This window comes from Phycodurus eques, chromosome 10 (genome assembly GCF_024500275.1).
Source record: "Phycodurus eques isolate BA_2022a chromosome 10, UOR_Pequ_1.1, whole genome shotgun sequence".
Lineage (NCBI taxonomy): Eukaryota > Metazoa > Chordata > Actinopteri > Syngnathiformes > Syngnathidae > Phycodurus > Phycodurus eques.
In genome coordinates, this window is record NC_084534.1 from 5863376 (window position 1) to 5891020 (window position 27645).

General features: G+C 41.0%; 1 protein-coding gene across 18 annotated transcripts in view; it reads left to right on the forward strand.

Annotated features, from left to right (window-relative positions):
* The window catches only part of foxp1b (forkhead box P1b), a 227866-nt gene that overhangs the window by 181203 nt on the left and 19018 nt on the right, over positions 1 to 27645 (forward strand). For 11 of the 18 annotated variants that reach the window (XR_009769307.1, XM_061687380.1, XM_061687390.1 and 8 more), the window contains 5 exons: positions 8366 to 8503; positions 8650 to 8739; positions 12156 to 12306; positions 20062 to 20248; positions 25930 to 26037. Coding sequence is in view for 17 of the 18 variants with exons in the window: in XM_061687380.1 (XP_061543364.1) it covers positions 8366 to 8503; positions 8650 to 8739; positions 12156 to 12306; positions 20062 to 20248; positions 25930 to 26037 (674 nt within the window). In the remaining variant the exon portion in view is untranslated. Of the gene's footprint in view, positions 1 to 1513; positions 1794 to 8365; positions 8504 to 8649; positions 8740 to 12155; positions 12307 to 20061; positions 20249 to 25929; positions 26038 to 27645 lie in introns of those variants that run through there. The other 7 variants (XM_061687387.1, XM_061687391.1, XM_061687388.1 and 4 more) reach the window with 4 other exon arrangements.

Sequence of the window (27645 nt, forward strand, 5' to 3'; positions counted from 1 at the left end):
CGTGGACCTCTGAACACTTGCCTGTCGTTTCGTGGGAGTTGTCTTGGGTGTCTCAGATGGAAAATAAAAGCATCTTTTCCACCGTTTAATTATTCACTGTGACATATATTGGAATTGTCACTTTCAACACTTGAGGTGTCCCAGTCAATAATTTATATAGGCCAGGCCATCTTAGCTGAGCTCATTTTTAGTTATTAACTGATGGGAGCAGTGGCTTGTCATGCTGATGCTGTGTTTAGCTCTGTTTATTTTACCAATGTGTTTGCGGACTGGACTACATCCCGTGAACATTCCTACATCCTCGGCCAAGGGTTTATAGCTTGTTGATTTGTGATGCGTTAATGGTCACGGTTGCTGCTGGCTGTTTATTGTCACAATAATTAACAAAGTAAGGTGTTAATCTTTCCTCATATTCTTTGTCGAATGGATTTATTTTTATTACTGCTAAAATTGGTTTTAATGGCAACTTGCAACCTTTTATTAGGTTTAGATGTACTCTTGAATGAGTAATAAAATGTAGTGAGTGCTTGAAGTTCGATTGTGCTGTTAAAGCTAAGTTAAACCACATAAGACATGCTTTCCCTCCTGCTGTCCAACCCCTTGGGCAGTTCATCCCAATCTCCAGTAGGTGGCAGAGTTCTATTTTCTTGTCATGTCTTGGCTCCTCAGTGAGTGCACATGGGTGTTTTTAAGAGTATGACGTTATCGCGAGAATAATTGCTCTCATTGGGATGTCATTGAATAGATTGCCTGGTAGTGGCTCTCCCCCTATTTAGTTTTTCTAGAGACTAGAAAGTAGGATAAATGTTACTAACTGGGAGACGTTTGCTGGTTGCTTTGGTTAAAATAAGTCTTTACTAGCATTGCAATGGTGGGAATTTATGTACATTTTGTGGCCCAAATACACTCAAACATTGGCAATTGATTTTCTGCTATGATACACATCGACTTTAAAGAAACGGGATGCAAAACAAATGGTTGTCATGAATGCAACTCTGAAGAGGGTAAAGGCCTGCATGGGAAACTGGGGAAAAGTGTAAATAACATAGTGTTAGCCTTGTTTATTCATTTGTTGTTGAGTTGTGTCTTTTGTTCTGGCGCTATAAACATTTCCATTTAGTAGAACAATAAAGGTCTGATAGCTTGGCCAGTTTTCTTTCTTTCCGCTGGATAGCTATGTTTACTTATCTGTTGTTTAATTAAAGGGCCCCTTGTCTTTGGGCTTCCATTGTTTTAAATAGCATGGCCAGAGTCCCAGCAGAGGTCAAAGGGTCAACTATTCCTTTTTTTTTAAGGACCCCCACACACAAAGCCACGGGTTCACCTGCAGCTCAGCCTACAACTCCCCATTGTGTGCCCCATTGGAATTGATTGTTTAGAGGGTTGCTTGTGATTGGTGGAGAAGGGTGTGGTTGATTGGATAGTTTTGTATCTTGTCATCCAGGGAGTAACCTTGCGCGTGCAATCTGTCTGTATTCCGAAGAAGGTTGGAGACGCTACAGCACAACAGAGCTCGCGTTCTCTGCCTGCCTGCCTGTGTTGCCACTGTGTCTCTCTCTGTCTCGCTCTCTCTCTCTCTCCCCCCCCCCCCCTTGTGCCTGTGTGTCTGTGTCTCTCATCCTCTCTCTCTCTCTCTCTCTCTCTCTCTCTCTCTCTCTCATTCTCTCTCTCTCTCTCTCTCTCTCTCTCTCGCTCTCTCTCTTTCCGTGGCTGCTCTGTTCTCCGCTCTGCTTCACTCCACACCGCGTGGCCCGGCTTTCTGTTTACCCTGCCAGCTAAATGGAGTTTGTCAGGTTTGTCAATATGATTGAGTTCTTTGATATAGCTAGCGTTCTTGCTTAGAAACTTGACAATTTAATTTGATCGGGGGGGGGGGCAATACAAAAGGGAGTGTATTGTTTGCCTGTTGTTGATGTTCTGTCATTTTAATGGGTTAAATGTGTCATGCACATTTTTATGAGCATTGCAGTGATCCAGAACGGACTACTTTGCTGTTAAGGCACTCTGCACAGGCTTGTTTGATAGGAGAATCAAAAACACAAGTGTTTCATGCAGTTATCGCTACTTCCTTGTGTCTGTTTTGGATTTTCATGGAGATGTTCGGAGTAGTTACTTTTACTTGGTTGCAAAGTGCGCTTGCTTGTCTGAGGTGTACATTTTACTTCTAGGAAACAGTCTTGACAACAGAACTCACGGCAGTAAATTGTTGTGCTTTTTTTTCCCTCTTTAGCCTTGTTTACTTTTCTGACAGTTGGCTAACCAGTTAAGCGAGATTGGGAACGGTTCCGTCTGATGTTTTAATTGATTAATTTAACTGCTCACGGAAAAACAGGTGACAGATTTGCTGTCTCTTAGATAATTGCTGTTGTTGTTTTTAAGCAAAGTGTTTTGGTGGTGCTATTTTGTTTTTGTTTGTTTTTTTTGTTTGCCGTTACAAAGCTGGATATTCAGAACTCGTAAAAGCCTCTTTAATATATTTTGTGCCTGCAGCCTTTTTTGTGGTGACTTAATGACCACTGGCCAGGCTCTGCTTGCTCTCTTTAATGTAAATTCAATTAAAATAGTTTGTATTTGGCTGCATCTCTACAAAACAGAGACATGCTGTCACTCGTATCTTCCTGAATAGTTTTGGGAAAGTTGTACTTATCCATGTGATCATGTTTATTAATGAATTGTGATCAGGTTTGTCTTTTTTTTTTTTTTAAATCTTGCAACATAACACATCAGAAACATTCTTAACCCCAAAATGTTAAGAATTAACATCTTGAATGAACTTCTCTTTTTTAAAGTTATATACACCATATCTGAGCTTTTACAGCAGTGGTCAGGAAGTGGCTAGGTGAAAAAGTATAAGTGAAGAACAGTAAAGCAGATTGTCAGCTAGTTGAGCAGAAAAGAACATCAACAGGGCAACATGCTCTGTAATGCCGTGCAGCTGTGCCGAGATTCAGTTTGGGAGAGCTGGAGTGCGAGCTGATTGGGTTGACAGTTTGTAATCAAAGTTGATTTATTGTTCATTAGTTGTGCATTAGCCCTTTCAAGCAGGGGCGTTATTTGTGCAGTGGCCTGTCAAGAAGAGGGGCTTGCCAGCACCTGTCATTTCTTAACTACCACATCGCCAAACAGATTCTAGGTGTGTGCCACGAGAGGGGCACCCACGGGGCGGCCGCCAAAGTCCCCCAGTTTGCTGGGATATCTTTGACAAAGACGGCTTTTGCTTTTGGAGCCGATCAAGCAGGCAGAACAGAAAAGCAGAGATGGGAATAGTTCAGCAAAAGCGTGTACCACCAGCTGCTCCTTGTTGTTCTTCCCTTGATTCCCTCACACAGAAATGTGTAATTACTTCAGAAAAGCTTTCATTCTGTCTTGTAATGTCACTACTCCGTAGAGAATTTGCTTCTCTGTTTTAGATGGAGATACTTAGTGATGTAAAGTGTAGACGTAGGCGCTGAACGCTTAATCTACAAGTGTGAACTTCTTTCACCACTCAGCTTCTATCATTTAAAGAATGAGGGCCGTGCCAATATTCCCAAATTGTACCTCCCGGCTGGAACTTTTTTTGTGGCCAATTAATACATCTTTAGTTAATTTTAGAAACATCCTAATGATTACAAATCTCTAAACATTAAGGAGCTGAGAAGCAACACAATTTGTGTTCCTCTTGTCTGCCGTCATGGAAACAAGGATTAGGTGTTCTTTGCTGGATAATATAAACAATCTGCAAGAGGATGTCAGCCATTGTCTTTTGACTACAGTTTTATTTGAAAGGGATTTATAGGCTGTGATCTTAATTAAATCTCAACTGACTCAAATAAGGCTTCTCAAAGACGTGTTGTTGCATAACCGTGTTGAGCTGCTAAACCAAAGATGAGATGTGTGCAGTTCACACCGATCATACAACAAAGTAGCGAAACGATAAAATAAGCAAACAATGATGTATTGGACTAAAGTTCAATAGTCCCTGAATTTGTATGTCACCTCCCATGATTTTCATATGTTCTGGTTGTCAAATATAAATATGGTGGTTTAGCAAAGGTTTTTACTGAGTGACTTGACATTTACAACAAAAGGGAGAACTGGAGGAGGTTTTTTTTTTTTTCAATACATTTTTGTACGTCTCCATTTATTTCATTATTTTATTATTCAGGGAGTCCCCTGTCCTTGAAATGGAAAAAAATGCAAAATAACATTTTCATAGTGTGTGTGTGTGTGTGTGTGTGTGTTTGTGTGTCTGTGTGTGTGTACGCGCGTGTGCGTGCATATGTGGCCGCCGGGTGCCCTGTGTGCACCCCGTCATCAGCAGTGCTGAGAACCAGGGTGAGGCACACTACTCAGCTGTTGTTAGGATGAGCTCACCCGCTTTTGCGGAGTCGTTTGTTTGTTTAAGTCTAACGGTGGGACCAGCTCAAAAAAAAAAAAAAAAAACAGTAGAATGAAGTGAGTCAAAATCCTGTTATACAGTTGCTGCAAAGTCCCAAATCCTACTTCCAGCTGCCCGTTTAATCACAAACAAAATGTGTGTCTGATCCCATTTATCTGCTCCGTTAAAATACTGACTGTTTGAAATTTTCCGGGCTTACATAAAAATCTTTGTATTTCTAATCATTTTGAATCATTTGTAATCATCAGTATGGTTTTCTTTTTTAAACATGCTGTCAGTTTTTGGTGTTGCACATAAATATAGTGTTAATTTAGATTATAAATTGACAAGTGTATTGAGCGCAAATCTTTATTTCTGACATTTTTTATGCAGTAGATCATAGTTCATCGCAGTAAGTTGTCCGTCAAGGTAAAAGAACATCATACAGTTTATTTTTCTTTTCCATTTCATTTGAAGTTACCGGTCATTAAGATGACCACAGGGATGAGAAATTAAAATGTGATAAGTCACCTCTTCTTTTCCCCCCTCGTTATTTTGAGCCAAACTGCACCTTCTCAGCAAGTGAAATGTCCGAACCGGTCTCAGTGGTATGCATCTTTTTGTTTCTCATTTTTGAGCTACTTATTTGAGTCTGTGTAGAAAAAAAGGTTATCTTTTTTTCGCCTTCTCCACTATTCCTTTGCACCACCAGTTGTTGACCTTTCACTCGTGATTGGAGGGAGGGTCTCGGAAGTATCTTCATTACCTTGGACTCACTGGCTCTTGGCGATGTTAGCGGTTTAGCTTTTTTTGTATTTCGTATTTATTTGTTCCTAATTTTGAGCTGTGGGGTGAAGTCCTAGAGAATACGGGCGCATGAAATTTGGTGGACAATGTTTTGACCATAGATGTCAATCTTACATTGCTAAATTATTTTCCGATGTTTGCTCAATGTGACATATTTTTGGAAGTTGGACATGTGTATATATTATTTCCCAGTGTAAATGTGTATTATATGAGTGTTTGTATTTGTCTAGCAGTCCTGGGGTTATACACTATATTGCCTCTGTCAGTCTGCAGCTGTGCAAGAATGTTTAAGGTTTTAAATGTTTGTATGGGAGGCACCTGGAGAGTGCCACACCTTCATGAAATTCATAGACATCAGCTATTTCAGGCATCCTCAGTATGTCCCCCCCCCCCCCCCCCCCACCAACATCATCGTCATATTGGTCAGTAGATTAGAGCTGGGCTCACTGGATCCTTTCCGTTATTAGCCCACTAACAGAGTGTGTCATAGACTATCTTTAGATGGTAATGTATTTTTTGTAAATCATCTGGATTAATCCCGAAGATAACAGAGAGCGCCATATGGGAGTACTATGGCGTCTTGTGTTTGCGTTAAATGGGAATGATACAGAGACCAGGGCAATATTTTCTAGTTAAAGTGCTCCCTCTTGCCCGCCCTCCCAGTAACACCCTGTTTTAGGCAGATTTTCACTCCTTTCAGCACAGGATTAAATGGTAGTAGTTACATTGATCAATAGGTTAAGAAGCGTACAATCCCTCTTGGTGCTAATGACCTCTGTCGTAATAGGTAATAAAACGGGAGTCTGTAATGGGCTCTTGTTGGGATTTTGCTCAGAGCAAGCTAAAATATCTGTAGTTGCTGGAAATCACAAAAAGATGTCAAATAAAGTTGTAAAGAATTAAAGCGGTTAAAATTCAAAACCGTCTGTATGTCATTCTTCATTAAATTTGCAGTTTCTGTTCAAGAGGTGCTTGCGTGTACAACCCTCATAATTTGAAGCATATACTTACTTTCTTGGGGTTAGACACCATTATGATGTCATTTGATGTATAAAAAGCACAATTTAGCACGGTAACATGAATACATGCGTTTATAAAATGCATTTGTGACCAGAATGAGGAGAGAATGAATATCAATTACATTCAAATCACATGATGTTTAACATTTGCATGTCACAAAATTGGGCCGTCGACTTGACCTTCAGAATAGTTCATAAAAATTAGTGATGCCGAGAGAAAAAAGACCTTGTAAGAAAATGACTGTGAAATTAGGGAATTAGAAAGGGGGTGTCATTGCGGATGACAAGCCAAGTCATGTGCAAAACTCAAGATGAACTGCATATTAAGATACAATAGGGTAGGATGGGAGGATTAATATTGCATTTTTCTCCTCAACCCCCTGCTATGACCGCTGAAAATAAGTGCATTTGTTAGTCCTGCATTAAGGTTGAATCTCATTCATTCGCTCTTGGCTTGACAACCACAGCTCGTTGCATGCATGTTGTTTGGTAAAGAAAGCAATACCTTCCTCCCTCTTGTTTGACATTACAGCACTCTTCTATGCATTTACAATACAGTACTGTTCATTATACCTTTTGTCGTTATTGCTGTGCTATATAATGGGGCAAACCTAAAAGGTTATCGGTATGCAGGTGTATGTCACGGAGGAAATCTGTATTTCCAGAGAATTTAAAATCAAAATTGCATTCAGAAATGCATGAAAATTCAAAATAGTGTCATTAGCCCAGCGATAAGTTCTGATACCATTCGAGTGACATTGACTATCAAACGTTATGCTTGCCTGACAACATCATTTTAACACATATTCAGGCAAATACACATTGACTGCAAAAAAAAATTAAATCTTGGAGAAATCCCTATCACCCACATTAAAAAAAAACATTTCTCCATCCTCTCATTCAGATGTCACGAAAAGGCATTTTTAATGTTATTGCAAATCACACCATTGAATGGCAGCATGCACAGGACACAGGAGCAATTAAGGCACCCTGACAACCGTGGGGCCTTTTTAGTGTCACAACAAATCACTTATTTTGAAGAGACACGCACTCACACCTTTCAAGAGTTTGTTAGAGGTCTGCATGTTCTTCACCCTGGCTCCTCCTCCAGGCACTCCATATTGTCACAATAATACATCAATGTTGACAGCAACGCTAATGAAATGTTCTCACATGGCATGTCCTGTGTGTGCAACGAGGTTCGCGTCCTCAGGTATGGCTTATTTGCCATATTTTATAAATGGCAGACACGGACGGGGAAGCATCACAGGAGATGCAGATCATTCTCAATTGGTGTTTGTGTGATAAAGGGATGTTGTTGAAAGCAGGAGGATGGATGTTCGCAGGTTAGCCATATACTCTGCAGGCATGAGTCATCCCTGGGCGTCATCTTCTTAAGTCCTCTTTAGTTTTCTTTTTAGTTAGATGGGTGGAGTGGCAAAATATACAGTGACATGAAAAAGTATTTGCCCCCTTCTCAATGTCTTTGTTTTTTTTTTCATTATTATTATTAAAAAAACATTTTTTTGCTTATTTTCCCCACTTTACAAATGTAAATATCAGACAAAGATAACCCAAGTAAACATAAAATTGTGATTTTATTTATTAATGAGAAAATATATATTCAAAGCTACCTGGCCCGGTGTGGAAAAAGTAGTTGGCTCCCTTGTTCAATCATGAATTAACTGTGGCTAATCGGAAAGCTGAGTTAATTTTTACTGACCACACACAAGCCTGATTACCTCCACAAGTTCAGTCAAGAAATCACTTCAATGGGACTTATCTGACAAAATTAAGTTAGCCAAAAGATCTCAAAAAGATGCAAAAAAAAAAAAAAAAAAAGCCACGATCCAAAGAAATTCAAGAACAGATGAGAAATAAAGTAACTGGCATCTGTCAGTCTGGAAAGGGTTACAAAAGCCATTTCTAACGCTTTAGGACTGCAGCAAACCACATTGCGGAAACTATGCAAAAAAAAGTATGAATTTGAGCAGGGGGAAATAGTTTTCGCAGCACTGTATATGCATTCTTGTTGGGGAGTCGAACGTTGACATCCACTCTGAAGAAAAGGGACCGATGCTAAATAGATTTTTTTGTTGGTTTTATTTCCTGTGGCTCACCGTTTTACCTTTTGGATTGGTGGACAATGCAACATAGTGTGCTGCCTTTTTCTGTACAGGTTCCAGTGTCAGTGGCTATGATGACACCTCAAGTGATAACTCCTCAGCAGATGCAGCAGATCCTTCAGCAGCAAGTCCTGAGCCCTCAGCAGCTCCAGGTTCTTCTCCAGCAGCAGCAGGCCCTCATGTTACAGCAGGTATGGCACAACAAATCAGTTTCAAATAGTCTCCATTTGTGAGGAGAATCTGTTTCACAAAGGTCTACATTTCCTTGGAACTGCAATTATCCAAATGATTGGCGTGACAGACTTGATGTCATATCATCTCCCTGTCTTTTCTGTAGCAGCAACTCCAAGATTTCTACAAGAAGCAGCAGGAACAGCTCCACCTCCAGCTCCTCCAACAGCATGGAGGGAGCAAGCAGAATAAAGAGGTAGACTGACATCACTCCAACTGCCTGCCAGTATGAAAACCATTGACCAGACAGAGAGCATGGAAGACATGCGTGCTCCCTCCCTCAAACCCATCTGCCTTCAGACTGTGGTTGAAGCATGGAAAGGGGGGGGGTGCACCCATGCTTCTGATTAGTATGTCAGACTTTCTGGTTAAATGGCAATGACTGAGTAATGATGTATAGTACTTTGGGGGGGAAAAAGATTCCTCTGCTGTCCCCCATATGATATTTTCTAAGACACCAGCGCTCCTGAGAGTCGTGTGCAGGACATAATGAACGGCAAAGGGGAGCAAAGACGAGAATGTGGCACATATAAATCTGAGAGGCTTTTCTTGGTAATTAACATGGAAATGGCAGCGGATGAGAAGCCATGTAATTGTGAGATATCAGCACGGCGAGCGCTCCCAGCTTTGTTGTCTGTGTTGAGGTTTTTATTTCTTCCCCCATCTTTCTCGTTTGCACTCTTCGGCTCTCCCCAGTACAGCGAGGCATGCTCGTAGGCAGCAGCTTAATGCGTGCTAATGATTGGTGGATACGGGCATCACTATGGACAAAGCAAATGATTGTGCGGTCAGAAGAAGGTCAAAGAAAATCGGAATTTTCACTCGTCCCCATTGAGTTGAGTGTTTGGAGAGGAGAGGAAGCTTAGAAAACGGAGCCGTGTTGAAAGTGGGCACAATCACGCATACTCGCGCTCACGTGCCTGCGTGCTGTCAAAGCTCCCAGCTTCAAAGACAAAGCTCCCTAATTAATGAACTGTGGGCTTCACTTTGGACAAGTTGCGGCATGATGCTCCCATAAATCAACATGACGGCACAACTCGTCGGCCTCAGATAGGGCCTGTCACTAAGTCGCATCTGATGTAAACACAAGAGGAGCAAGTGAGACAAAAAGAAAGGGGTGGAGGAGGCATGGGGGGGGGGGCAATTGATCAGTTGAATGGAGCATGAGAATAGAAGAAAAAATAACTTCTGAAGCATATTATGTATGATCACAGGAAATAGATGCAGCCCCGTGAGGCTTTCCCTCTCTGCTGTCTCTTTCCCTCTCTGCTCTTTTTTTTTTTTTTTTTTTGTGGCATTTCGAGAAGCCATCAAAAGACAGAATAAGAATTATGCTGTGACTCCCTAGTGGCTGCCAGACAATAACCCCCTGTTGTTGCATTGTGCCCCTTTTTATTTTAAAGACATCAAAATTTCATTTTTCAAAGATCTTTAACTTTATATTTGAAGCTTCACAATAAAGGCCTGCCAGTGCCACTCTTTATCATTTGTCAGGGACTATATTTTTCTCTCCCTTGTGCCACTTCTTGTTAACCTCTTATTTGGTCTGTTGGTTCTGATGGTTTTTATGTGTCTGCATGCTGGGAGTGCACAGGAGCCCCCTGTCATCTGACGGGCCCAGAAGATAAAACATGCAACGATGGGAGAGACTTAAATTAATTTGCAATACTCAGTGTTTCATTCTTTCTGGTTTTATTCCGAAAAGCCAACTTCTATTTATTAAGACTTTTGATGAAAGGCGTCGTTCCCTGTGAACTACCACCCCCGTAGCTAGATATTTTTTCTTTTTTTTTTCCCCCCAGATTGTCAGGGAGGAACTAGCTGAGGGCAAACCACTAAAGAAACAAGAAACTTCTCTCGCACTAATGAAATTGAGAAGCCAACTACCTTTTGAATTAATCAGGCAGATCATAGAAAATCACAGTCCATCCGTATCCCAGAACCCTATCTGGGATCCTTGTCATGTCTCTCTCTCTCTCCTCATCTTTTGGATTAGATCACACATTTCAGCTGTAGCTGTTGTTCTTCACTTCACTTCCTTCGTTAAAGCACCTTTCCCATAGTTGACCCAATGAGAAGCCCAAAGGGTGGGGCGGCGACACCCTTTTCACATTAATTTTATCTGGCAGCTGTTTGCCACCGAGACATTTTTGTATGCACTCAGTTGTGAGAAGTAAACAAAGTGTGATGTATCCTGTGTTAGCTAACAGGGTGCGGTACACAGGTTGGCACAGTTTTGAGTGCCCCCTTCATTCCTCCCGCTTGCTCTATTACTGGCCATGTACAGTCATGTGTGTTTGTTTTATAGATTGCAAAAGGAACCATGTGTCCTGATCCATACTGTACTCAAACCGGTAGTCAAAAACATTTGTGGACAAGTTGAGGAGGATTAGAGACATTTTTCTATGGAACAATGATATTTTCCACGTACGAGAGATGAGGCACATGAGAAAATGTTGGTCTATGTTTTATTTGGACTTCCTCTCCATTCTATTAATTATTTGATTGACACGTCACTTTGTGGTTATTGTCACTTTTTTATTGACAGCTAATAATAGAAGTATCAAACAGACGAAACAATTATCCTTCTCGATATATTGCAGTATTGGAACATTGGTGGCTACAAAAGGGCTCTGCTGGCAGAGTTGTGCAACTTGCAACGGTGGTTATGAATCATGAATGGCATGAATGTAATCACTGTAGCTCATGGTATGAATGACTCTTGTTTCATTGTTTGTCACTTGACCCCCCCCCCGCCCTCACCCCAAATCCACATTATTTACATACAGTAAGTTGCATACATGTTAAATGCTGTTATGGTGGAAATCCAACACTATCCATCATCCATTTATGTCGACCAGTCGTCACCAACCTTTTTCCCGCCACGGACCACTTCATACTTTTTTCACGTGGACTGGCAACAATTCGTCAGGGTGGGTCTAGGTTGTGGGGTGGAGGGCTGGGGGTGCTGATTGGAAGCTAATAGTCGCCGTTTGTGGTGGGGTGGGGGGTCGTGGGGTTGGCATGTCCCACAAAGCTCCAAAATAATAATATGTATGTACAGTGGACCCCCGCATACACGCGGTCCAGCACCCGCGGATTCACCTATCCATTTTATTTTATTTTTAGGGGGGGAACCAACCCCTGAAAAAACTTATTGCCGGTTTATCCCCACTTATTTAAGTTTGTTTTTTTTCGGGGGGGTTAAAAAAAAATTCTCAATCTGTAAGGCCTGGTACCGTTCCGTGGACCGGTGGTTGGTGACCACTGATGTATTGTAGACTATGATATTGCTGCAATCCTTGCATCTCCAAAACCATCACTTTTCAATAATCTGTAAAAATACCCATATGGGGACTTGACCGAAAGTATTAATTTGTGGAAAAATATGATAATGACATTTTAACATTTTTTTGGACATAAGAGGATTCTGCCCGACAATAACGATATACATCTACAAGTATTATACAGGTTCAATTTACTTTTGGGTTTTTTTTCCCTCCGCGTGGTCAATTTAGGCAATATTGTAAATTAAAGCCAGCTTTAAATATTAACACTGGCTCTTCGGCTACAATGACTGTGTTTTCTAAAAGTATGCATTTGTGTCTTTAGCAGCAGGTGTCAGCACAGCATTTGGCCTTCCAGCAGCAGCTCCTTCAGGTCCAGCAGGTCCAGCAGCAACATCTGCTCAACCTTCAGAGGCAAGGGCTGCTCACTATCCAGCCTGGACAAACGGGCCTGCCGCTGCAGTCCCTCACACATGGTTTGTACTTTACATCACCACAACCTATTGAATTAGCATCTTATGCAGCTGTGCCACATCACTTGTTCATCAGAATGTAAGCAAAAGTGATATGTAGGGTTGTGCGATTTATCGATTTGATCCATTAATTTGAGTTTAAGATTTAAAAAAAAAACCTACATTTTCTAGTTTTCTAGTTCAAAGCATGTCTCCGCTTGACGTGCACACAACTGCATGGCTGCCAAAAGAGGAGCCAGTTTACAAAAGCAGTCAGTGTTGCCAACTTAGAGACTTGGTCGGCTTGGAAGTTTAATTCTTTTAATAAGTTTAAAAATGTAATTCCTGCTAAGAAATAGACATTGACAGAATCATCAGTCAATCACGGTGAACATTGCCATGAGATGTTTCCCATTTATCGACGTGCGAAACTTTTGACCCAAGGTATGTACTTCCAAGCTGCAAATATTTTGCTCCGTTCACCATGCCTCACCTGTTAATATCAGAGAAAAGACTGTGAGGGACTTGGGCCTCATAGTTTGACAGTCAATTTGATCATATTAAACTGTTGAGCAAATGTTAATTTAGCATATTTACATAAATGTTTTGACAATGGGGTCATTTTCCAATAGGAAACACTTTTTTTCATATTACCTATAAAGGAGAAATAAAGCAACTCTCAAGATGTAAAAGAAATTAAAGAAAAAGAAAAACTTTGGAAATCAGGTTTTTGTGAAAAAAAAGGAGATTTTGCTTAAATGCATATTGCCCATCCCTGTTCATATTTAATATTAAGAGAAGTTATTCATATGTACAGTGACACCTGCCAAGCTATATCCAAAGCTCCATAACTCTAAGGCAGTTGCATTGCAAAGAACTTTGGCAAGGTTGGATTAAACATTCATAAAGTGTCAATGGGTTGGCTTGTTCGGGAGCCAGTATGTCTGTTTGGTCAACAAGTTTGTGTCTTTACTTATTCTTTTATTATTTGTTAAGGAGTGGTCCCCTTGTGACAAAAGACACTGTCGTAAGGGTTTCGGAATATGACATTCACTATTCATTCCCAGCGCAGACAAACAGTTTTGAAATAACAAGATAAGGGTGATTAAAAACAGGAGGGTTCAGAGGTGCTTAGGTAATAGGCACACACAAACACGTTTGTACAGTGGTGTTATTGTTTGGACTGGGTATGGAATCACTCATCCGCTTGGAGGCAATTGCCGTGGGCACAGGCGTGGAGCGCTGCTGTGTTGAGTGTGCTTTGCAGAATTGCTTTGTGTCAGATGTCTGGCAAACAAACACACACCCTTTGAGTAAAGCATTATACGGGTGATATGGCCAGATACTGTACTTTTAGTAGCTTTTGCAACAGTCCCACTACATCCTGTTTATACTGTGTCATCGTCATACAAATGAATGCCATGCAGCCTCACTCGCCGTGTGCGTGTGTGCATGTGTGTGTATGTGCGTACTTCATTTGTCTTTATATTACATGTATTTAAAACCCCTAAAAGTGCAGATGGCCATTAAAATATGTATTTTCTTTTCACATTTAGTTTTACCATATTTGCCTTTGTACGCAAAATGTGCAATGATGCCATTACATTTTTGTTAAAGCGCAAGTAAAGCCAACATTTCTTTTTGCAGGAATACGTTGTATGTGCCAGCACTCGTAAAAACACAGTACTCTGATTAATATTGCATTCGTTCAGTAAGAATTAAACAGACAAAATTATCAATTTAAGGGATCCAATATTTCCCCCTCTGCTGCGGACAGGAAGTGACATCACAAATCCTGTAGCGGTTTTGCCTGCTAATACAGTGCCATGAAAAAGTATTGGCTCTTCCCAAATTCTTATATTTTTGCAGAATTTTCCCACTTTAATGTTTAAGATCATCAAACGAATGTAAATATCAGACAAATATAACCTAAGTGAACTCAAAATGCTATTCTTCTTCTTCTTCTTCTTGGCTGAACATTCTCCTTCAGGATTTTCTGCAGAAGTTGTCCGGGTCCTGAAGGAGAAAATCACCCCAAGACCATCACACTGCTTGACTGTTGGTGTGATGTTCTTTTTCTGAAATGCTGTGCTACATTTATGCCAGATTTAATGAGAAACACACCTTCCAAAAAGCTCAACTTTCATCTCGTCAGTTCATATATTATTCCCCCAAAAGTCTTGCGAATCTTTCAGATGTGTTTTTTTCTTGTTGTTGTTGTTGTTTTTCCCAAAAGTAAGACGAGCCTTTATGTTCTTTTAGGACAGTAGTGGTTTTCACCTTGGAACTCTGCCATGGATGCCATTTTTGCCCAGTCTCTTCCTTATCGTTGTGTCATGAACACTGACCTTAACTGAGGCAAGGGAGGCCTGCAGTTCTTCAGAAATTGTCCTCAGTTCCTTTGTGGCCTCCTAGATGAGTCTTAGCTGGTCTAATAATTGTAGGACGGCCACTCCTGGGAAGGTTCACCACTGTTCCATGTTTTCTCCATGTGAGGATAAAGACTCCCCCTATGGTTTACTGGAATCCTAAAGCTTTACAAATGGCTTTTGTAACCCTTTTCAGACTGATAGATGTCAATTACTTTTTTTCTCGACTGTTTTGGACTTTCTTCGGATCGTGTCATTTTGTTGCAGCTTTTTTAGATTATTTGTCCGGCTTGATTTTGTCGGGACATATTACTTTTTCACACAGGACCAAGTAACTTTGAACAGGTTTTTTTTTTTTTTATTTACATTTGTTTAGTGATCTTAAACAAAGTAGGGAAACTATGCAAAAATATAAGAATTTGAAAAGGGGGCCAATACCTTTTCACAGCACTGTAAATTACGTTTGAGTAAGCCTGGTTTGTGAAAAACCGATTGGTAGGAGCTGCAACGGTGTCAGGCTGGCAGCATCAAATGTAAGTGGGCAGATTCATTTTTGCCTATTAAACTGCCGTTGAAAAGCGCAGTCCGCCAGCTGTCACAAGTCTATCGGGCACTCGCCGCTCACTACGGCCGAGCGGCCGTGCTCGATGACTGGCCAGCTGGGTGCGAGAGGCTGAGTGCCGAGCTGCTAGCCATTAGCCGCTAATGCCGACGAGCTGCTGCCGTATTCGCCAATTTTAATCAGTGACAGCATAATTAATAAGGTTGTTTTTTTTTCTGTCGCGTATTAACTTGGCGATTGAACATGATTTCGGGATGGTGTTGTCTGTGGATGTTGGTGGCAACAGTATTTGAGTATATAATGGCAATATAAGGTGTAATAGATGTATATTTTGACATCTTAGGTTTAGTTCCCCATTAATGACAGAACTCCCTTCTTTGTTCATTTGTAATGAAAATTCCAACGCCTCCGTTTTTCCCAATGAATTATATTAAAACCGATTCTATAAATAGCTGAGGGGATCCATTCTCTTAGGTAGTGTCTTTATTAGTTTTTGTTTGGCTCAACCAGCCAAACCCTGGGTAGTTTTATTTCTCACAATCCATTGATGTTTTACTCCATGCCTTTGACAGCTGTTAGGTTACTTAAGCTAGTGTTTCAGTTCCCCCATTTGTCTTTCTATTCAACACATTTTCTGCTTGACTGTTTGAAGTTATTGATGACCTTTCTGTTTTCCACATCACTTAACTCTTTCATGCATCAGTGGGCTTGGCCTATGGTGCTGTGATCTAATCTACAATATTCGGCTTGCATTTAGCACTGCGTCGCAAGTGATGACTTGATCTGCTCTATCTGGGCTCCAGTGATCATGGATTCAAACTCAGGCGTAATAAATTGGCATGCCTGTCTTACTCTTCTTTTGCTCATTATAGGATGTTGCTATTAATACAATGATTTTGTAAAGCTATTACTCACAGTCTACAATATGCTTCTTTTTCATAAGTAAAGCTAAATACTGTTCATTGTCCAAAATGATTCATACCCTGGCCAAATTCTGAGGTAATTGCCTCAGAGCCCTTGCCTCTGGAGGTTGAGCAGATGTTGTGCATTTTTTATTTTTGAAAGGGTGGGAAATGATGCAGGAAAGGGGCAAAAGAGTGTAACCGTAAAATTTTATTGAAAGAGATACCAAAGACAAATATTCACTATTCATACTCTTTCTCATTTCTGGCATATCATGTGCTATAAATGTATATAAATGTATACAGTAGTTGATGAGAATGCTCGAGACATGCTATTATGCTTCCCCCAAATTGTAAAGTAAAAGTAAATTATATGAAATGTATTTATTTATATGAAATATATATTTATTTATGTGTAAATGATGCATGTTTTTAATAACTTTAATTCTTTATTCTGTCAGTTCCATCAAAAAGATTCCAATTTACCAAATAACAGTTGACTTGAACTGAGAGATTGGCCAGTCTATAAATAATTTGGGGCTTAACTCTATAACCACGAAAAATATAGGAGAAAAGAGTGTTAAAGCTTTTGTTTAGCTTAATGTGTTTTATATTAGCTTTTTGTATCATCTGTTTCCTAAAAAAAAAAAAAAAAATGACATAATTAATGCTTTCCAATTGGCTGTTGGAATTTAGTGTAAGCCTGTAGATAACAAATTTGAGTGAAGCACAATTTGAGATTATCCATTTCTGTCGCCGTAAATTCTTTTGACGGTAATGTTCAAAGTCTTGGAAGCAGTTAGACGATATCTGTTATAAATTATAACAATTTGCTAAGGGGGATAAAACCCACCCCCCACCTCTCGCCACCACCACATGCACACACAGTTTCACACGCGCGTCCTCTTGACCTGATAAGAGAGTTGCCAGTTGTTTTGTGCGCACATTGCTGAAGGGTTGAATATGCGTTTCATTTTAAATCCAAAACACACACAGCATCTGCACACTGTGGCTAAAATGGCCTCGCGCCCCTATGAGTTTGCACTGCGAGAGGGCTAGTTGCCGCACATCATCATTTAAGTTGTCTCCGAGAGGCCAGTGGGACGGTGACAAGACAAATTTGCCGGTAATACGAAAGCAAAGAATGTGGCCAGCCATGAAGTGCCCACAGAACAGCGGCACATCGGGGACAGCGGTGGGTAATGCGGCCGACCTGTCAGTGATTGATACGTCCAGCCGTAGGTTACTGGTAATAGTTCCTGCAGCAAGAAGCAGGACATATTTCAGGCCTAGGGGTGCATATCAGCGGGCCAGTGATTACTGCAACATAAACAGAGGTGCAGTAAGGTCCCAGCCTGACGGAACAATAAACTAATAGCAATGTCACTGTCCCCCCATGACACTGGCACTGTGTGCGAGGAGTAACAGCCCGGTTGAAAGAGCCCAGAGCACTAGGGGCCATTTTTTATTTCTAGCATGATGGCCTGCAACTGATGTCATTATGAACCTTAAATCAACTTTCTGCTTGCTTGAACATGGTCACCTGGGTACAGGGGGACAAGGACAAGAAGAGGTTGAAGTGCTCGGCCCGTCTCAGTGCCAGAGCTACCTGCCGGGGTAAAATTGAGTTGGGAGGCCGGTGATCAATCAAGTGTCCCAACAACATACATTTTTTACGTGCTTGTCTGTATTTTCCCTTCGTAATGAGGGGAATAGTTGTGTTGAAAAATGAAAAGGGAAAAGATAAACCAATCCATTATTTTAAAGACGGACAAACTGCCAGACCAGGAGAGAGGATTGTATCGTGTGTTGTCAATGTCATTATGTCCCACTGTAATCAGATGGAGGTATCTGCAAAGCAACTCGATTGTTCAAACATAAAAACTGATAAGCTCATAGAAATGTGTATAATGGCATTTTGTTGTCATTTATGTGAAATGGTGAGACATAGCTGTTGCTGAAGTTTTCGAGTAAAGGGTGCGATCAAAGTGGTGAGAGGTAAGAGCGAGAAATGAAACAGACGAGATCCAGAAAGAGACACCTTTGTCCCACTCGGTTAGCTCTCTCATCAGCCTACTCTATCCATTGCGGTTTCATCTGAGTAAACAGTCGTGTCGGGGTCACCAGGACTGTGTGGTAATTGAGCCAGTGTGGGCCGCCCTGTCAAGTATATCGGCTAAAAATACATCGCCCGCTGTCACCGGGCACCAAGTGGGGTGGGGGGGAATGATTGTTCCTGCTGTCCAAGTGCAGGACACAACCATCAACAGTGACCTTCTCTTTCTTCTCAAAAAGAACATCAAAAAAAAGAACTTTTCCCTCAAATTCTCTTTTATAGCATGAAAACCTCAATGGAACATTTAGTAATGTAATTGTAAATCAGCAAGCAGGGGATTTGCATGCTAAAACACAGGCAGCAATATTAAGCATGTTTTGCCTGTCATGGGCGTGCACTTCGATTAGAACTCAGCAAGGCGTTGAAGGGAAGAAGGGAAAACACATGCAAGCGGAATAAGAGCGAGCGAGCGTGTGGAAATATTTGAATGAGGAAAGACACTCCTTGGAACGTGGAAAGGTTATTGATATGTCCTGCAATAATTTCCTGCTCTTTGATATGCAAACGATCTAGTGTGAATTTAGAGCAATCCTATCAGACTCATTTCACACTTCTTAGCCCTTGCGTCTCTCTGGAGTCCTCCGCCTCATTAGGCCAATGTTCTCCATTACCAGCATAATTAAAATCTTTAGTAGCTTATCAAATTAAAAATATTTTTGCTGATCGTACTGAGATCTTCACCTCACATTTATTTTCCACAACAGGAATAAATTAAGACTAAGCATTTTGGATACAATGTATTACAATTTGGTGCTTGAAAGGAGCACTTCTGATATCTATAGAGCTGCTGATGAGAAACGGGGAGGGGGATTTGGAGACTATAAACTCAAGTAGATAAGCATGTGTAAATCATCTTTCATTGAACACTGTTCATTTTGAGAATGGGTTTAATTAATTGTAATGTTAAGTGAGTGGCTTTTCTTCTGCACCCCACAAATGCAAGGAGTTCTTTCACCATGCATTAAACGTGGATTAATTCAGCATACGAGATTGGAATATCCACACATTTCTGCGTAGTTACCCTGTTTCCTATTTTTACGTTTTGATTTTAAAAGCGGGTTACCCAAATGCCCACACAAACAGCCACAGAGTCCACACACAGGAGGTCTTAATTTAAAAGAAGAAAACAACAACAACAAAAATCCATCTTCATTTTTGCCAAATGACGATAGTGCAGTGACTAAAATGCTATAAATGGCCACAAACTATATGGAGTGCTGACAAAAGATCTATTAACTGTCCAGAACAGAATTATGCATTCGGGTTTGCCGTCAGTCCTATGCAGACACACACACTCACACACCTGTAAACGTGTCGTCAACACACCAACAATGTCAACCGTCTTCAAGGGATTTAATTTTGAAAGAGCCGTGCTAGCTGCAGTGTGCTTGACTTGTTAAATGAGGTTTAAGTCTTCTGTGTCAATTGGAGGCGGTGCAGAGCTTTAAGTATTTTGCACATTAATGCGCTTTTGAGAATATTACCCCAGGGTCCTGTTTCTCAAAGAGGCAGGGGGCATGTTTTCTAGTGTTGCTGTTGTAAACTTATTGTTGTGTGCGCAGTACACAAAATGATGGCCATTATTCAGATTTCATGCCTTGTCTAAATGTTAATTATTTTACTCTGGGCATGAAATTTGCGTGAGTACAAGGGATTTGTGTACACAAACATTATCCAAATGACAGGAGAATTGGGGAGGAGGGAGAAGTACTTGCTTGAGATTCTAATTAATACACGGTTTTGTTTACAGACAAATGATTTAATTAAATGGCAATGACGAGAGTTGGATTAGCTGCTAATTGAGTTTATTATCCAATTTGTTTGTTCCAGGCATGATTCCTGCAGAGCTGCAGCAGCTATGGAAGGAGGTAACAAATGCTCATGTGAAGGAGGAGCACAACAGCAGCAACAATGGCCACCGGGGCCTTGATCTGTCCTCCCCGGCACCACCAAAGAACCCTCTCCACAACCAGCATACCCCCACCAATGGACAGTACATGAGTCATAAGAGAGAAGTGTAAGCCCCTACCTTTTTGTCTGCCTCTATGAAAATCATATTTACATAGACTCACCAAGAGTTGTTCTAACAAATCCAAAGATATTTAATTTTGACCTACGCCATCAGAAATGACTATTACCACGATTGGATTTTTAAGTTCCTACTGTAAGTGTGCATTGAACATACATCATCCATCCATCCATTTTCATCCTAACAGTTGTGATTGTTTAATATAACCTTTATATCTATTTTTGTGGCTAGGGAGTGTATATCTCACAGTGAGTCCTCATCAGTGAGGACACACTGGCGTTGCTGGAGATTTTATATAATGTACTTTCTTACATTTTTCTCATTAGGTCGCATAATCTCCACAAATTCCAATGTCCCCATGAGCTTTGGACTGTTTCGAATCAATTTTGGTTTCATTTAATATTGCAGTCGTGTTAATGAGGGGGTCAAGTCTACCATTCTGTCATTCAGAGAGCCTTTACTTGAGTACATTACAGCACATTAGCAGTGTGTTTAAAGCTGAAACACGCATGCTGAAGTTCTTTCTTTTTGGTAGCACCAACCTGATTAACCGAACTGGTCAGGCAGAAAACCAAGTTGCTCCAGTATATACTGAAAAACGGTGGTAGCGTTATCATATTTTCAAAATCAAAGATGGCTCATCCGTGAATGTTATTTGCTTTAAAAGAAGTGCGTTTCTGTCATAGGGAAGGAATTAGTTTGGCATCTTACACGTTTGCTCGTTTTCTTGCACCAACTCCTGATCTTTGAACAGCTCGCGAGGAGCCTCCAGGCACCATGAGCTCACTGAATAACATCTGACTGACTGATCAAAACGCATGTGTCATTAAGAAAGCGAAGTCGAAAATACAACATCCTTTAACACTATGAACGAGAGAACCTTTGGAGGTGAAAAGCAGCTGATTGTGGGTGCATGTGTGTCTTATAGTGACACGGTATGATTCATCAGTGGCGAGATGAACAAAAGTTTGGCTTTTCCGTTTTCCGATGCATTCCATATGGTGTGTACTAACAACATTTGTACCATTTTTCAAAGATCACCCAGCCCTATCAAAACGTTTTATACAGTAGCGAATAATCTTATTCACGGACTTTCAGGGCTTCATTGAGTGGAGGCTTAATGTTTCTTTGTGTGTGTGTACACCTGTGCATGTGTCGTTGAAGCAATGTGTAGGGGATGATATTGACTCACTCACTCCATCACACATGGTCACAAGTGAGCAAACAAGGCGAGCATCAGTGGAACACGGAACATCGAAGAAGACGCAGCGCTCGAGCTTGCAAGCGCTGACTGTCAGAGATTAAAGAAGATGTCAGCAGCAGTTTAGCACGAAAGCTTAGGTGAAGACAGCATTCTCAGATGGAATATTCTCCTACTAGTGATGTTGTCATAGTATCTTAGATCTGTCAGAAAACCAAGCAGGTGACTCTCTGCGACCGAAATGTGTCGTAACAGATCCAATCTAAGGTCAATCATTGCTTCAATAGCATCAGATTAACATATTTATGAATGAACTAATCAGATACTATTTAACAACAACAACTAACAGCCTGTGATTTGAACGAGATAGTTCAAAGTGTCTTAACGTGTCGCATTTAAACTACCGCCAAGATCATGATACTGTACATTTAATTTTGATCATGCAGACCAAGTACGCCTACACACAAAACCATTAAGCATTATTTGAAGCGAATCTTTGAGAAAATGACTGCATAGTAATCTAGGAATTTAAAAATCAGTCTGAAGAAAATGGCCTGGGTGTAAACGGAGAGCATCAACTCATCTTGCCCATGCTGAACTTAATGAACTTTTAATTGATGTGGTTTCGCAAATCCTTTTGTCAGGCAACAGAAACACGCCTCTCCTCTGATGGACCTGTTTTCTCGACTGGCTTCAGATTGGTTTACAGCAGGCCCTAAGTACCATGTAGTTAGTTTCATGTGTCATATAAAATCTGGCCAGGCACGACGACGCCTGCAACTAAAACCTTAAGTGCATCCACAGGAATCACTCATCAGCTTTGCACTTCCGTCTTAAGGAAGGAGGAGAAATTCAATCACTGCCATCTTGACACACCGTAGCCGCGGCACACGCTGCTGCTTTGAGTTGTCTTTAAGAACACTTGGCAAACAGACTCGGATCAAGCTTCCGTCTCTGAATAGCATCTCTGAAATGGGTGGGTCTGTGTGTCAGTGTTTGTGACACACTGATTGAAATACCCTTGTGAGTCTGTTCGTTTGTATTCACCGATTTGCTTATTTGAATGAAATGTGTCTGATGTGTGATCTGACACAAATTCCCTATACACTTGGAACATCCTCACAATACAATTGGCCCACTTTTCTTCCCAACCTTCATCAGTAACCACATCTTGGGAACTGTAACAAAGCAATCTGTTAAACAGATAAATAATCAGATTTGGCACTGCAATTACATCTCTCTTTTCCACTCATACATTAAAATATGACTAGTAAAACAATATGACAAAGGGGATATGTATAGAGCAGATAAAGTGCTAAGGCCACGAAAGGTGAAGCTGCTTGCTGAATGTGTGAAGTAGGCCAAAAGCGCGAGATCTATAGGATAGTTTTGTGACTGACTTTACACGCTTTCTCCAGGCTCTCACTTGTCAATACAGTGGGCCTATGAACACACACACACACACACACACACACACACTCATAGATAACAACTAAAAAACAGCACAGCAAAGGCTTTAGATTTGTCTCTCTCACTTCCTGCTTCTCCAAAAGAAGCCAATATCATGGTTGTCCTCGGTTACAATATAATTTACGCGTTCTACCCTCAGGCTGCCCCACAAACTAGCATTGTGAAAGACGTGTCATTGGTGCACATCAAATGTAACACCAAAGACCATTTTCTGTTTTTCAAGCTGAATTTGGTCTCAGATATGTAAAACCACAACACAAATATATCTCATCTGGCGTTGCTGCTGTTTAGCATCCACTGATTAAAGTGGTCTTTTGCTACCAGCCCCAGTTCTTTGTGCTCGCTAATTCCTGGTGAGAAAAAAAAATTATATATATATATATATATATATATATATATATATATATATATATATATATATATATATATATATATATATCAATACAGAATTAACCAACAAGTGTGCTCACAAAGGAGTTTAAAAATCTAAGAGTATTTAAATTAAAAACCAGGCTTACTGTCACCAACATGACATTTTCATTGCTAATGCTCATTGTACTCAACTATTTAGGAGCTAAATCTGAACAAAGATTGTAATCTGAATGCATGACTCAAAACTGAACCAAAAACATAATTTGACTTGGCGAGGGGAAACCCCCTTCTTAGCACATTGATGAATGTTCCCAACCTGAAATGCAGACGCTGCCAGCAAAAAAAAAAATATACAAATATGTTATGCAAACATAATAAACAGGATATATATACAAAGAAACTCCAGGTACGTGAAGTACAAGATTAAAGGATAGGACAAATAGAGGAATAATGATAAGTTTATTCACTGTAGACACATACTTTTTCGAGCGATTGTAAGACACTATAAAGAGTAACGTGCATCGGTTGTTTCAGCACAGTATTCGTGTTTAGCCTGTTGTCAGCCGAGGTGAGAAGCAGCGGCGCTGTGTACCCGTGGGCGACAAGAAGACCAGGTGGTAGCGATATAGGCCAGTCCCCCAGGCTGTTGTAGCTGAGAGTTGTATGTCCTGTATAGTGCTTGATTCCATATGGCTGACTGTCTTGCTCTCGTGGTAGCCTCCCCACTAGACCACTTTCTCAAGCGCTGATTGGGATAACATTCGTTCTCCACCTCTTGCCATATGGAAGATGTTGTAAAGTTAGTTTTTTTTCATAGATGTTCCCGCTATTGCATATGATTATACTCACCCATACGCTTGCCACCTATGGTTGCTCGTCAGCCCCCGGTGACATGGATTGGCCACTAGATAAATTGAAAGCAGGTAGGAATGTTTGCAGTTTTTGCTCAATCTGTAAACGATCCGTTGCTTTTCATTAAATGGAAATGTACACAACACCTGCCAAACTCTGACACTAGAGCCGTACAGGGACCGAACAGCCCGTAATTATGGGGTCCGGTACCCCGTCCTCACGGAGCACCCTCCATAGGGCTCCCTGAGGGACGCGGTCGAACACCCTCTCCAAGTCCACAAAAGCGCATGTTCTGGTTGGGCAAACTCCCATGGACCCTCCAGAACCCTACCAGGGTTGTAGACCTGGTCCACTGTTCCACGGCCGGACGAAAACTCCATATTCCAGGACAGTAAATCTTATTTCAATCTAAGCTACTGCCACCAATGTGAATTTACAAAGTATTTGATTCTTGTAAACGGGTCACATTTTGTAAATGCAATCCTTTTAACTATACAGTTATTTAACCATTTCATAAAACTGTGAAATACAGTCATTCGTTGTCATTGTTGTTTGCTATCCCTGCTGATTTTTGTGCCAGAGGGACATCCATCCTGGACTGGTTAACAGCTAATAGCAGAGCACATATAGACAAACAACCATTCACACTCATATTCACACCTACAGAAAATGTAGAGTATCTATTGAAGCTAATATCTATGTTTTTGGAATGCAGGAGGAAACCAGAGTACATGCAGAAAACCCACACAAGCATGGGGAGAACCCCCACCCTCAGAACTGTGGGGCAGATGTGCCAACCACGTGTTCCATGCCACTATCCTGATTATACGCATGTGTTAATAGGTCCAACTGCGGAAATCGTGTAAAGTGTGTCTGTGGTTTCCCACTGGCAACAGTTGTTGCCGAGTTTATAACCTATATTTTCACTAACCAACATAAACTGAAAAAAATCATACATATTATATACTAGGTATATCCATCCATTCTCTGAGCCGCTTATCCTCACAAGGGTCGCGGGAGTGCTGGAGCGTATCCCAGCTATCATCGGGCAGGAGGCGGGGTACACCCTGCACTGGTCGCCAGCCAATCGCAGGGCACGTATAAACAAACAACCATTCGCACTCACATTCACACCTACGGACAATTTAGAGTCTTCAATTAACCTACCACGCATGTTTTTGCGGGTTTTCTCCGGGCATTGAGAGAACATGCTAACTCCACACAGGCGGGGCCGGGAATCGAACCCTGGTCCTCAGAACTGTGAGGCAGACGCTCAAACTAGTCCTCCACCGTGCCGCTACTAGGTATATAATATAGAGTATTAGTATTATACAGTATATTATACAGTTTTTATATAGTATACAGTATTAGTGTTCAAACTGCACGTAATGTTATAGTGACTTGCAGTAATATTTTTTTCCATGAACTCTTGTACCTACTATGCGACTGTTTTTTTAATGTTGGTCATGATGGTGGTATTTGGAGCGCTCAGATATTTGTTTTAGGTGGTACTTGGTGTCAAAGCTTTGCGAGCTATTGCTCTATTATAGCCAATGGTTTCTACTGCATGTACTGTATTTGTATTGATTGGTTGAAGCAGATTAAAGTGTTCACATCAAAAATGACCACGAGTGATGGTCCTGAGCATATACGGTAGCCATGTGCTTATAACAATGACATAGTCTTTCACCATATGTGTACAGGTATGTGTGACTATCTGAGTGACGAAAAAGTTAAGTTGCATACTGCATTTTCCCCTGTATTTGTCCCTCAGATCCACAATAGAAGACTGCCACCCCCACAGTCATCCGCTATACGGTCATGGTGTTTGCAAGTGGCCTGGATGTGAAGCAGTGTTCGATGAGTTCCATTCCTTCTTGAAGTAAGTCAAAGGCATACTCAGCTGCAACGGTGTCCTACATTTCAAGTGTGTGTCCTCGCTTTTGGTCGATTACACGTTTTGTGACAGCATCCACACAAATGCACTGTAACAAAAGCTAGTTGTTATTCCTGAGTGGGTGCCTGGGACAGTCCTCTTTTGACAAGGGTATGGAGCCCGAGTCTCCCTTGGAGGACACCATGGGCCTCTAATTCCTGTGATAAGTGCAGTTCCCATGGTGATGGGGACCATTTTTCCCAAACAAACAACCGTAGGATGTTTATCCATAGCAGGCCACACTTTGGGCGCGCTGCATGTTTGCCCTTGTCATCGGACCATGGGGATTTGTTGTTTGTCTTTGACTGCTTTCCTTGCTTTGTGGTCTTTCTTATACACTTTGTATGTCTTAGATTTAGTCTTTTTTACTCCACAGTTTTTCAGCATTTAATTGTTGTCCACTCCATCCCTGCATTCTTTGCCAATATTTAACCATGTGTGCTTGTAGCTCTTTATCTTAGACAGAAACACCTGCTTTGAAATTACAACTCGGGAACAGATTAGACCCTGTTCAGCCAGGCGCAGACCGTTGTTGTTTTACATCATGACTCCCTGCCTGAGACCCCAGGTTTGCTTATCAACCCGGTGTGCAGCGTGCTCTTGTTAATCCAGCTCATAAGAAGCGCCATGGTTACGGAGAGGATGAAAACATCTGCCTTGTGGCAGCAGATCAATGGCTCGCTGTCACCCCGGATTAGTCTCACTTTAAACAAGATATGACACAATTCCATTATCCAAAAAACAAGCACTCGCACAGTTCCCCAACAGACACAGGGAGAAAGGTGTCATGCAGGGCAGCCTGAGAAACGGCCGAAGGTTTGATGCTTTGTCAATATTTTGGTAGTTTGCATAAATTCACTCATATTGCAGCTTGCATTTGAAATGCTCATGACACAATATTGTTTGCTAGTAAATATGAAGTGTACAGTGCAGTTTGAGAAAAAAAAAAAAAAAAAAAGCAAAGAATGGCTTTGTATTTTCATGTAATTGTAATAAACATGTATTAAACTATGCATTACACCCCCAAACGTACTCACACACAGGCATATATTTTGGCTTTGGGGGGGATTGCCTGTAAATCATTCACTCTTTATTGTATTCTGACAACGCCTCACTCTTTGTTTATAGAAGCGAAGGGAATTAAATTCTGGGCACACAGTAGAACTCTCCCTAACAATGTCTGTAAGTGCACTGTGCTTTGTTTTTACAAGTGTTTTTATCATGGCAACATCTTGTTTACTTTAGTTGCCTGCTCAAACTGCTTGGAACATGTTAAGAAAACATTTGGGGAGAGTCTCTACAAAGCTGCCTTTGTCTAACGCCAGGCCAGTGTGCGAGCAGCTCACCAAGGTGTTAGCTCCCAAAACCTTAAGCACTTCCACATGAAGCCAAGCAACTGATACTGGAGGCCTCTGAAAAGAATACAAATAATAACAGCAACAACAAAAATGGATTTAGGGCACTAAAATGATTTTACCAGTCTCCTACGGTTGGAATAATTGTTGAAACTTTTAAGTGAAGTATCAGTCTGTGAGTGTGGCGTCAGCAGAAAAC